Source organism: Hemitrygon akajei, chromosome 4, assembly GCF_048418815.1.
Source record: "Hemitrygon akajei chromosome 4, sHemAka1.3, whole genome shotgun sequence".
NCBI lineage: Eukaryota > Metazoa > Chordata > Chondrichthyes > Myliobatiformes > Dasyatidae > Hemitrygon > Hemitrygon akajei.
The window spans coordinates 74,128,490-74,140,936 of NC_133127.1; the positions used below are offsets into that span (position 1 = coordinate 74,128,490).

Genomic DNA, 12,447 nt, shown 5'->3' on the forward strand with positions numbered 1-12,447 from the left:
ATTTCTTTATCTCATCATCCACATTTATCTTATTCCATAAATCAATCAAATGTTTTAATATAAGAGATTCTTTTCCCGTATCCATTTGGATTCCCATTTATATATAAAATCTTCTGGTATATTTTCTTCTATCTTATCTAACTCTATTCTAATCCATGCCGGTTTTTCTTCATCAAAAAAAGATGCAATAAATCTAAGTTGATTTGCTTTATAATAATTCTTAAAATTTGGGAGTTGTAACCCTACTAGGTCAAATTTACATGTCAATTTTTCCAGCGATATTCTTGACATCTTACCTTTCCAAAGAAACTTCCTCACTCATTTATTCAACTCTTGAAAAAACTTCTGGGGCAGTTGTACTGGTAATGTTTGTAATAAATATTGTAATCTAGGAAATATATTCATTTTTACAGCATTAACTCTACCTACTAATGTTATTGGTAACATCATCCATTTATCAAGATCTTACTGAATTTTTTTCAATAATGGCAAATAATTTAACTTATATAAATACTTTATATCATTATTGACTCTTATACCTAAATATTTTATACCATTTGTCGGCCATCTAAATTGAGTTACTAATCGACATTGACTATAATCTCCTTTAGTAAGGGGTAAAATTTCACTTTTATTCCAGTTTACTTTATACCCTGATATTTTCCCATATTCTTCCAATCTAAAAGATAATTTATGCAACGAATGCAATGGGTTTGTTAAATAAATCAGAACATCATCAGCAAGTAAATTAATCTTATATTCCTCCTGGTTAACTCTGAAGCCCACAATATCTGGATCGGTTCTAATTAATTCAGCTAATGGTTCTATCGCCAATACAAATAGGGCAGGTGATAATGGACAGCCTTGTCTAGTTGACCTTGTTAACTGGAATGATGTTGAAATTTGACCATTTGTCACTAATTTAGCTTTCAGATTAGTATTTGTTTTAATCCATTTTATAAAAGATTTTATAAAAAGTCCCATTCCAATCTATGAAATGCTTTTTCTGCATCCAAAACAACTGCCACACTCATTTCCTCCTTCTTTTGTGCCAGATGAATTATGCTGAGTAACCGAGTTACATTACCTGCCGATTGTCTATTTTTAATAAAGCCTGTTTGATCCATATGTATTAATTTTGGTAAATATTTAGATAATCTATTAGATAAAATTTTTGCTATTATTTTATAATCCTTATTCAACAAAGAGATAGGCCTATATGATGTTGGTTTTAAAGGATCTCTATCTTTTTTTGGTAATACTATTAGGATCGCTGTCAAAAAAGATTGTGGAAGTTTATATGTTCTTTCCGCTTGACTCCATAAAGGGAGGGATTAATAAATCTTTAAATTTGTTATAAAATTCAGGCGGAAAACAGTCTTATCCTGGAGATTTATTACTATGGAGTGATCCTAAAGTTTCTTCAACCTCTTTTAATGTAAAGGGCATATCTAATCCTTTCTGTTCTTCTGAATTCAATTTTGGAAGAGTTATTTGTGATTAAAAAAATTTCTATCTCAACAACTTCGTTTTGTGATACTGATTGATATAATTCGGAGTAAATTTTTTTAAAAAGTTTCATTAATTTCTAAAGTTTTATATGTAATTTTATTTGCACTTGTTCGAATTGCATTTATTGTTTTGGAAGCCTGCTCTGTTTTCAACTGCCAAGCAAGAATCTTGTGTGATCTTTCACCTAATTCGTAATATCTCTGTTTAGTTCTCATAATTACTTTTTCTGTTCGATATGTCTGGAGTGTATCATATTGTAGCTTCTTATTGACAAGTTGTCTTCGTTTTTCTTCTGTCATATATCTTTGGGATTCTTTTTCTAATTTTGTAATCTCTTTTTCTAATTGATCTATTTCTACCATATATTCCTTCTTAATTTTAGAAGTATAACTTATTATCTGACCCCTCAAATATGCTTTCATCGCTTCCCATAATATAAATTTATCAACTGAATGAGTTTGTATCCAAAAAAAATTGAATCTGTTTTTTCATAAAATCACAAAAATCTTGATGTTTCAATAAAATAGGATTAAATCTCCATCTGTAAATCAATTCCTCCTTATCCATCATTATCATTGTCATTATCAAGGGGGAATGATCTGACAGTATTCTCGCTTTATATTCCACACTTTTCACTCTATCCTGAATATTCATTGATAAAAGGAAAAAAATCAATCCTTGAATAAGTTTTATGTCTATTTGAATAAAATGAATAATCTCTTTCTCTTGGATTAATTCTCCATATATCAATCAAATTTAAGTCTTTCATCAATGATAAATTTAGCTTTATTACTTTTGATTTTGTAACAGCCCTAGTTGACCTATCTAGAACTGGGTCTAAACAAAAGTTAAAATCTCCACCAATTAATATTTTATCATGTGCGTCGGCCAAATTCAAAAAAGTTTCTTGTATGAATTTTGCATCATTTTCATTTGGTGCATAAATGTTCATAAGAGTCCATAATTCCGAAAAGATATGACAATGTATAATCACATATCTCCCCACAGAATCAATTAGTACATTTTGTTTTTTAATTGGTAAGGTTTTATTAACCAAAATTGCAACTCCCCTTGACCTTGAATTAAATGAAGCTGCAATAACACTTTCAACCCAATATCTCTTTAATTTCTGATGTTCTGTCTCTGTTAAATGAGTTTCCTGCAAAAAAGCTACATCTCCTTTCATTTTCTTAATATATGTTAAGACTCTTTTTCTTTTCACAGGTCCATTAAGCCCATTAACATTAAAACTTAAAAAATTGAATAAATTAGTCATTCATAATACCTTGGGGAACCTCTTTAAAATTCTCCATGTTGCTATGTGTCTCCCCCCCAATCATCCAGGCAAAAAAAGAAAAATAGAAGAAAGATAGATAGTAAAGAAAAAAGATAACAAAATACCCCCCCACTAATGTTGTGAATGAATAGAAACACAACATTACCCCCCTCTGTTTTACAGGTCATGGCAATCACCATGATTACACACATGAATCCCGCAGCAATCGATCAGAAGCTCCTCCAGCTCCCCCGTAACAAAAAAAATATATTTATAAGTGAAGAAGAAAAAAAAATTAATATCTCTACTCCCAATTAATAATGCTTTTAAGCTATTCCTGTGTAACTTTGGCTTTATGCATGGGATCACTGCCTTGCTGGAAAACTAATTTTCTCCCAAGTCACAGTTCTCATGCAGACTGCATCAGGTTTTCTTCCAAGATTTCCCTGTATTCTGTTGCATTCATTTTACCCTCTACCTTCACAAGTCTTCCAGGGCCTGCTGTAGTGAAGCACCCCCAACAGCATGATGCAACCACCAATATACTTCACGGTAGGGATGGTGTGCTTTTGATGATGTGCAGTGTTTGGCATAGTGCTCAGTCTGGTGGCCAAAAAGCTCAATTTGGTTTCATCAGACGATAGAACATTCTTCCAGCTGATGTCAGTCTCCCACATGCCTTCTGGCAAATTCTGGACAAGATTTTGTGTGAGATTTTTTTCAACAGGTGCTTTCTCTTTGCCACTTTCCCATAAAGCGGTGACTGGTGAAGCAGCCGGGCAACAGTTGTTGCATGTGCAGTCTCTCCCATCTCAAACACTGAAGCTTTTAACTCCTCCAGAGTTGACATAGATCTCTCAGTGGCCTTCATCACTAATCCCCTTTTTGCATGGTCACTCAGTTTTTGAGGACGGCCTGCTCTAGGCAGATTTACAGCTGTGCCATATTCTTTCCATTTCTTGATCACTGAATTAACTGTATTCCAAGGGATATTCAGTGATTTAGAAATTTTCTTGTATCCATTTCCTGACTTGTGCTTTTCAATAACCTTTTTGCAGAGTTGCTTGGGGTGTTCTTTTGTCTTCATGGGTGTAGATTTTGCCAGGATACTGACTCACCAGCAGATGGATCTTCGAGATACAGGTGAATTTTTGCAACAATCAATTGAAACACCTGGACTGCATACAGGTGATCTCCATTTAACTAATTTTTAGCTTCTGAAACCAATTGGCTGCACCAGTGATGATTTGGTGTGCCATATTAAAGCAGATGAATACTTATGCAATCAATTATTTTGTTTTTTGTATTTATAATGAATTTAGATCACTTTGTAGAGATCTGTTTTCACTTCAACACAAAAGAAGCCAAATGAAATCCACTGTGATTCAATGTAGTAAAACAATAAAACATGAAAACTTCCAAGGTGGGGGTGAATACTTTTTGGGAGATAGTGAAATGGGTTAATGGGTGGAGGGTTTGATCAGCCCGACAGCTTGGGGGAAACTTTTTTTGAGCTTAGTGGTCCTGGCATGGATGCTGAATAGCTTCTCTCTTGATGGAAATGTGACAAGCAGTACAAAATCAGGGATGGTGGGTCCTTTATGATATTTCTGCACCTTTCTAGACATATGTCCTTGATGGCATTCCCATCCATGCAATGCAGTTTCTATATCACACAATTTAGGATGTCCTCCACATCTGTAGCTGGTCGTGAATAATGCTAAAGTAAGGGGCAGAAATAAAGTGTATCCAGCCCAATGGTGCACAATGTTATGGAACTGTCTTTGGACAGTGTTTAGCATGGCAGAATAGGAGCCCTGATGATCGACCTTCTAGCCACCAGCACGTTCTGTATTTGTGCACTTTACTGAACCACCTCCAAGTAACCTGTGTAATCTGTCTGCAGTTGGCCTTAACTATGTACTGTTATAGGCTTGAATTATCATTTATGAAAAACAAAGATTTAATAATTTACCTGTTAATCAAAATTTGGGTAGAAATTCTGTCAAAACACAATGCAACCAGAGAAACCTGACTGATGTTCTTGTTTGTGATGAAGTTTGGAGGTTCTTCCACTGATGCTTGTAAAAGACATAAATTCACCTAAACGTTCCAAGAACAAATCACGTAAGTTTGAAAGTACCATTTAAAAAAAAAATTCCTTTTGAGTGAAGAGTAACACACTGAATTAATTGTCGTCTGTCTGATATCAAACTCTGTTACTCAATAATGAGGAACTGCAATAATTTATACCAGCTATGTTGAAAACCAAGTTACTACTTTAATGTTGCGAAATTGATAAATCGTTTTTATGATTTTTAATGCCCATCTTATCTGTAACCAGACTAGAAAATACCTTATTCAATCATCTTTCCATGATTTTTGAGCGCGAGTGACTTAAGCTATGAACTACCGGTATATTAATGAAGCAAAAAGCATTGGCTGGTTTTATTACTTAAGGATGCACGTTAAAATATCAGAAGGAGTTCAGGGATGGCTTATGAGAAAAATACTATGAAATATCAAGTTACTTCCCAAGGAACGACTAAACAATTTGCATCTGCTTGAGTTTAGAAGAGTAAAATAATCCTAAAGCTTTGGAATTCTTTTTTTCAAAGAGCAGGCGGTGTTGAGTGTTTGAATAACTTTAATGCAGAGGTAGCTACATATTTAAAAACTAACAAGGTGAAAGATTATCAGAAGTCAATGGAAATTCACAATTGTGGTACAAGCAAATCTGCCATGATCTTGTGAAATGGTGAAGCAGGCTTGAAGAACTGGTTGCCTATTCTTGCTGTCAGTTCATACCCTGATTAGTAATACTTGCAGGAGATGATTAACGGTGGTGACCCTATACGAAGGTCATAGGTTCTTTGCTCTATGGAAAACTTGATACCAAATCATCAGTTATTCAAAATACCTGACAAATAGAGACCATGAGAATGCTGGCCATTTACATGGAAGATTCAGTGGTGCAAAGCAGAAATTAAATGAAGAACATGCTTCATGTCCATTTGAAAAAATGAAGAACAGCTGCCCATTTTAAAATCCACTTCTTTTATTAAACAGGACACTGTACTCGTACTAATGACCTAGTACTCTCTGGTCTAGCACTCCAGTTTTGAAAAGCGACTGGTAGGTATTAGCTATTCATTAATTGGTGCTGAAGGATATAATACTTCTGATAGATAGCAGAAAGCAAAATAAAATTTATTTTCAAAAACCACAAATTTGACTACGCATACTAGCTTCCTAACAACCTTTATCACCTACACAGAGGAACTAAGAACATCTGTGTGGTGGGATTGCTTGCCCAGTGGTTACTGTTGTTGTGAACTGACTTACAGCAGAGACACTGAACCTTAAGATGAATCTCAAGGTAACATATAGATTTTGATAATAAATTTACTTCAAAGTTTGAAATTAATTTTTTTATTTATCAGAACAAGCAGGTACTCTTCCAGAAACTCATTTGGTTTTCCAACCTCAAAGTGCATCAAACTTTTATAGCCCTGAGAATAAAAGTAACAGCAGGAGTTTGATTGAAATCTCAAAAGTTGCAATGACATTGTAAACTTCAATATTACGATCTGACAGTGGTTCCATTGAGTTGCACATCTACAACAGGAGACATTTCTGAATGTTCAAACACTTTGCTGGGACAAATAATTTATAGAGATGTCCCAAAACCTTCTGAGGACACATCTCAGATGCCCAAAGTTAATACTATGAGAGCTGACTTGCTGAGTGTGCAAATACCTCAACTACTGAAAGAACAAGTAGGCCTGTTTGATGTGCTAGATAGCAATTTTCAGTCTGAAATTCTGTCACAACTTATCCAATGTTATCTGGTTTGGTAATTAATATAACCTCACTGTCTTGCATTTCGCTGATCCATACTAGAATGTTTCTTGGTCAATTCTCTATGCCAGTGGTCCTCAATCACCAGGCCGCAGAGCGGTACTGGGCCACGGCCCGGTGGCTGGAGACCACTGCTCTATGCAAACGATAATTTTTGAACAGCTGGCCCCCTGTTGTGGGCTAGTAGCCCATATTTTGTTCAATAGTGCTGTTTATTTACAAAACTGACCATTTAAAAACTGAATACTGCTTGCAATTTATGTTAAAAAAAACCAAAGCAAGGTTTTCATGTGAAATAATATCTGCAATATTTACTTAATTTCAAACCTCCTGAATCCCTAACTCTGCAACTTAGCTTCAGAAATCCCACTGCCCAAGAATTTATTACATACAACTTATCACTAAAAACTGAATATTAAGAACAAAATTAGATGAATCATACTGGTGTAGACATGCCACCATAGTCTCTACATGCCTACCACCTGCCAAGCTGTCTTGATGTGTCTCTGACTACAGCAGCACGACTTCAGCCACAGTGAAGGCAACCTGTACCCAACAACAGCCCCAGAATAATACAACCCCTATCTGAATTTAAAAACATTAAAATAATTAAAAATGAATTTTGTTTACGTCTGCAACCCTGAAATTCCTACTGAAGTCAAAGTATGAGAATCTGTACCATGTATAAACTGGCATAAAACCCAAGAGCAGATTGTCCAATATAAATTATGCAGAATATCACCAAGACAGAACTCTGTTGCTGGAATTCAGTGTGAAACTACAGACCCTGCAGTATTTACCAGATGGATTCAGTTCAATAATTGCCTTGAGAAAATCATGAATAACTACTCATTCACATTTCAAAAAACATGGATTATAATTGCTGTTACACGACCTTGTTTGAAAACAAATATTATACATTATAAATGTTGATAACCATAAATAAGGTAAAGTGCATACCTTTGGAATGGAAACATTAGCTTGAAGTCCCTTTATTTTCACATTATCTTGTTTATTTGTTGGGTTTTTGTGTGTCTGGCTTGATTTTGTTACACCAGTTGTGCTATTTTCTATTTTGGAGGCTCTACTTTCATGTTTTGTAGTTGTCTGCAAAGAGAGAAGTTTGGTTAAACAACAATGTTTGAAATTATAAAGATTGAAACACATTTGCCTTATGGGTAACTACAGCTTACAGACAGAAGTAAAATATGCACAATAAGGAGTTGTGTTTACTATCAGTGCTAAGATAAATTGTTACTCTTCAAATAATGGTCACATCTTAAACAAAAACTGTAATAGAACCCGCGGAATTTAAAACTGTTTTTTAAAACACTGCAGCATTTTTGAGTGTGTTTTTTAACACAGTTTTGTATTCCTGAAACATTGTTTTATATTTGATTAAATTGCATACGTTCAGATCAAAGGCAATTGGGATACAAGCTCTCAGCACACTTAGACACTGACTTTTTCTCTGCATCCAGATATTCCAAACAATCTGGGTCACAATTCCACAGCTGTAAGTATGAAATACCCTATGAATATCCAACAATGAATTTCATTGTTTAGTAAGAAAAAGGCTACACCTTTACAAAAGAAAATCACAGATGGTAAAGTACTTGAATAAACAACACTAAATCAACCCAGAGGGAATACAGAATTGATGGCTAATTTTAAAGGCTAATGTGAATAATTCTATCAGGACAATAAAGGTAAGTTATATATTCATGAATTTCTAAGTCATGATGCCCAAATCAATAATAAACACTAGCCCTAAAATTTTTCTTATACTTTCTCTCATTTGGTTGACCTGCCTTAACTACTGGAAAGAACAAAGATTTAGAAATTCATCAGCACTAAAATTCAAAGGAAATTTACTAACAAAGTAATTTATGTCACTGTATACAACCCTGAGATTCATTTTCTTTCAGGCATACTCAATAAATCCAATAACTATAATAGAATCAATGAAAGACTGCACTAACAGTGTGCAGAAAACCACAAACTCGGTAAACAGAAAAAGGAAAAAGAAATCATAATATATAAATAAGCAATAACTATTGAGAACATGAGATGAAAGAGTCCTTGTGGGAACAGTTCAGTGATGGGGCAAGTGAAGTTATCTCTTCTGGTTCAAGAGCCTGATATTTGAAGTGTAATAACCGTTCCTGAACCTGGTGGTGTCAGCCCTGAGGCGCTGCTGCCATGAGGAAGAAGGCACAGGAGTGAGAATCAGAATCAGGTTTATTATCACCGGCATGTGTTGTGAAATTTGCTAACTTGGCAGCAGTAGTTCAATGCAATATATAATATAGAAGAAACAAACAAAATAAAATAACAATAATAATAAATAAGTAAATCAATTACATTATACATATATTGAGTAGATTAAAAATCGGACAAAAAAACAGAAATATATATTTTAAAAGTGAGGTAGTGTCCAAGGGTTCAATGTCCATTTAGGAATCCTATGGCAGAGGAGAAGCAGCTGTGCCTGAATCACTGAGTGTGTGCATTCAGGCTACTGTACCTCCTACCTGATGGTAACAGTGAGAAAAGGGCATGTCCTGGGTGCTGGAGGCCCTTAATAATTGATGCTGCCTTTCTGAGACACTGCTCCTTGAAGATACCCTGGGTACTTTGTAGGCTAGTACCAAAGATGTACCTGACTAAATTTACAACCCTCTCCAGTTTCTTTCGGTCCTGTGCTGTAGCAGCCACCCCCCCCCCCCCCCCCATACCTGACAGTGATGCAGCCTGTCAGAATGCTCTCCACAGTACACCTGTAAGTTTTTGAGTGTATTTGTTGACATACTAATTCTCTTCAAACTCCTAAGGAAGTATAACCGCTGTCTCGCCTTCTTTATAACTGCATCCATATGTTGGGACCAGGTTAGACCCTCAGAGATCTTGACACCCAGAAACTTGAAACTGCTCACTCTCTCTACTTCTGATCCCTCTATGAGCATTGGTATGTATTCCTTCATTTTACCCTTCCTGAAGTCCACAATCAGCTCTTTCTTCTTACTGATGTTGAGTGCCAGGTCTATGCTGCAACACCACTCCACCAGTTAGCATATCTCACTCCTGTATGCCCTCTTGTCACCATCTGAGATTCTATCAACAATGGTTGTATCATCAGTAAGTTTATAGATGGTATTTGAGCCATAGGCCGGCTGGTGTTGCAGTGATATCAGCACCAGACTCCGGAGCGATGGTTCCCGAGTTCGAATCAAGTCGGGCCGCTCCCGTACACGCTTTCCATCTGTGCCGGGTTGAGTGTCGAGCTCACAACTCGGCCTCGTAAAAAAAAACTGCGCTGTGAGAAGGACGTGGGGGACCACTCACAGAATCTTTCCTCCAAGGGATTATGAAGTTGAGGATCCAATTGCAGAGGGAGGTATAAAGGCCCAGGTTCTGCAACTTCTCAATCAGGATTGTGGGAATGATGGTATTAAATGCTGAGCTATAGTCGATGAACAGCATCCTGACATAGATGTTTGTGTTGTCCAGGAGGTCTAAAGCCGTGTGAAGAGCGATTGAGATTGTATCTGCCATTGACCTATTGTGGCAATAGGCAAATTGCAATGGGTTCAGGTCCTTGCTGAGGCAGAAGTTCAGTCTAGTCATGACCAACCTCTCAAAGCATTTTATCACTGTAGATGTGAGTGCTAGTGGGCAACAGTCATTAAGGCAGCTCACATTATTTTTCTTAGAAGAGAGGACAACTTGGGTGGTGGGGGTCTCTGATGATGGATACAGCTTTCCTGCAACAATGCTACATGTAGATATGCTCATTAGTAGAAAGGATTTTTACACGGGATGTGTACTGGGCAATACTTTTTGTAGGCTTTTCCGTTCAAGGGCATTGGTGTTTCTGTACCACACTGTGATGCAATCAGTCAATAAACTCTCCACCATACATCTATAGAAGTTAGTGAAATATTTAGATGTTCATGCTGAATCTTCATAAACGTACAAGGAAATAGAGGCATTGACGTACTTTCTTCATAATTGCATTTATGGGCTGGACCCAGATCAGTCCTCTGCAATGATAACACCAAGGGATTTAAAGTTGCTGATCTTTTCCACCTCTGGATTCCCCTGATTAAGACTGGCTTATGGACCTCTAGTGTTCTCCTCCTGAATTCAATAATCATCTTGTTCTTGCTGACGTTAACTGAGAGGTGGTGTTGTGGCAGCACTCTGCCAGATTTTCAAACTCCCTCCTAGGTGCTGATTTGACACCACCTTTGATTGGACCTATGATAGTGGTCAGCAAATTTAAAATGTGGCGTTGGAGGTGTGCTTAGCCCTGTGTTGCATCTATGCTGGTAGAGTCTAGACATCGTGGGAGACGATTAAATTGAAGCAGGGTAAATTACGAGAGTATTAGGCAGGAACACGGAAGAGTTAATTGAGCAAAACTGTTTTTGGCAAGGATAGATATGTTACAGTAAGAATGGACGAGAATGATGAGATCAGGGAAGCTTGGCAGTTGAGAGAGGCAGTGAATTTAGTCAAGGGTTAGATTTAGTGAGTAACAGAGTTAGTGAGTATTATAAAGCCAGGAAAGAACTCAACAAGGGAATTAGGAAATCCAGGAGAAGCCATGAAAAGACTTTGGCAAAAAGTATTAAAGAGAATCCCAAGGCATTCTATACATACATCAAGAGCAAGAGGGTAACTAGCGAGTAGAAGACAAGTGTTCTTGAAAGCAGAGGATGTGGTTGAGGTCCTAAATCCTTTGAGTCAGTATTTATTACAGAGAATGACATAGAGGATAGGGAGATCAATGTGGAGCATGCGAATTTGCTAGAACATTTCAAGACAGAGGAAGTGGTAGTGGTTGGTCTATTATACAATATTAAGGTGCACAAGTCGCTGACGCCTGATGGAATATATCTCAGGATATTAAGAGAGGCAAGAGATGTACCTGCTGGGGCCTTGACCAATATAATTGTGTATCATTGCAGGATCAGAAGTGGAGAGGGTTATCAGCTTTGAATTTCTGGGCGTTACTATTTCAGAGGACCTGTCCTGGACCCAGTACATCAGAACAATTGCCTCTACTTCCTTAGAAGTTTGTGGAGATTTGACATGACAAGTGTCTCTTTTAATAGACTTTGGACAGGTATATGGAGCTCGGAAAAATAGAGGGCTATGGGTAACCCTAGATAATTTCTCAGGTAAGGACATGTTTGGCACAGCTCTGTGGGCCAAAGGCCCTGTATTGTGCTGTAGATTTTCTATGACATCTAACTCTGACAAACTTCTATAGATGTGTAGTGGAGAGTATATTGATTGGAGGCATCATGGCCATGTATGGAAACACCAATGCCTTTCAATGAAAAATCCTACAAAAGGTAGTGTTTTCAGCCCAGTCCATCACAGGTAAAGCCCTCCCAATCATTGAGCACATCTTAAGTGGCACCCATTATCAAAGTTCCTCACCATCCAGTCCATGTTCTTTGTTTCCACTGCTGTCATTAGGTAGAAGGCACAAAAGCCACAAAACTCACACCACCAGGTTCAAGAACAAAATCATCAGGTTCCTGAACAAAAGGGGATAACTACACTCACTTGACCATCCATTGAGGTGTTCCCTCAACCAATAATCTCACTTCAAGGACTCTTTTTCTTGTTATTTCATGTTCTCATTACTCATTTCTATTTATTTATACTTGGGTTCCTTAAGGTTGGATTATAGCCAGGGCTGGTAATGGGGACAAGCTCCCACTACTTATTAAATGCTTCCAATGGCGTGCACCTCAAACAGCCTCTGACAACCAAGTCCAGCT

The 12,447-nt window shown here is 36.9% G+C and overlaps 1 protein-coding gene across 6 annotated transcripts in view; it reads right to left on the reverse strand.

Moving 5' to 3' along the window:
• kiaa1109 (KIAA1109 ortholog) overlaps positions 1-12,447 on the reverse strand; it is a 447,188-nt gene that overhangs the window by 201,577 nt on the left and 233,164 nt on the right. For all 6 annotated transcript variants that reach the window (XM_073042844.1, XM_073042847.1, XM_073042845.1 and 3 more), the window contains exons 33-34: positions 7,610-7,756; positions 4,764-4,891 (exon numbers count right to left, since the gene is read on the reverse strand). In XM_073042844.1, the coding sequence (XP_072898945.1) occupies positions 4,764-4,891; positions 7,610-7,756 (275 nt within the window). The remainder of the gene's footprint in view (positions 1-4,763; positions 4,892-7,609; positions 7,757-12,447) is intronic.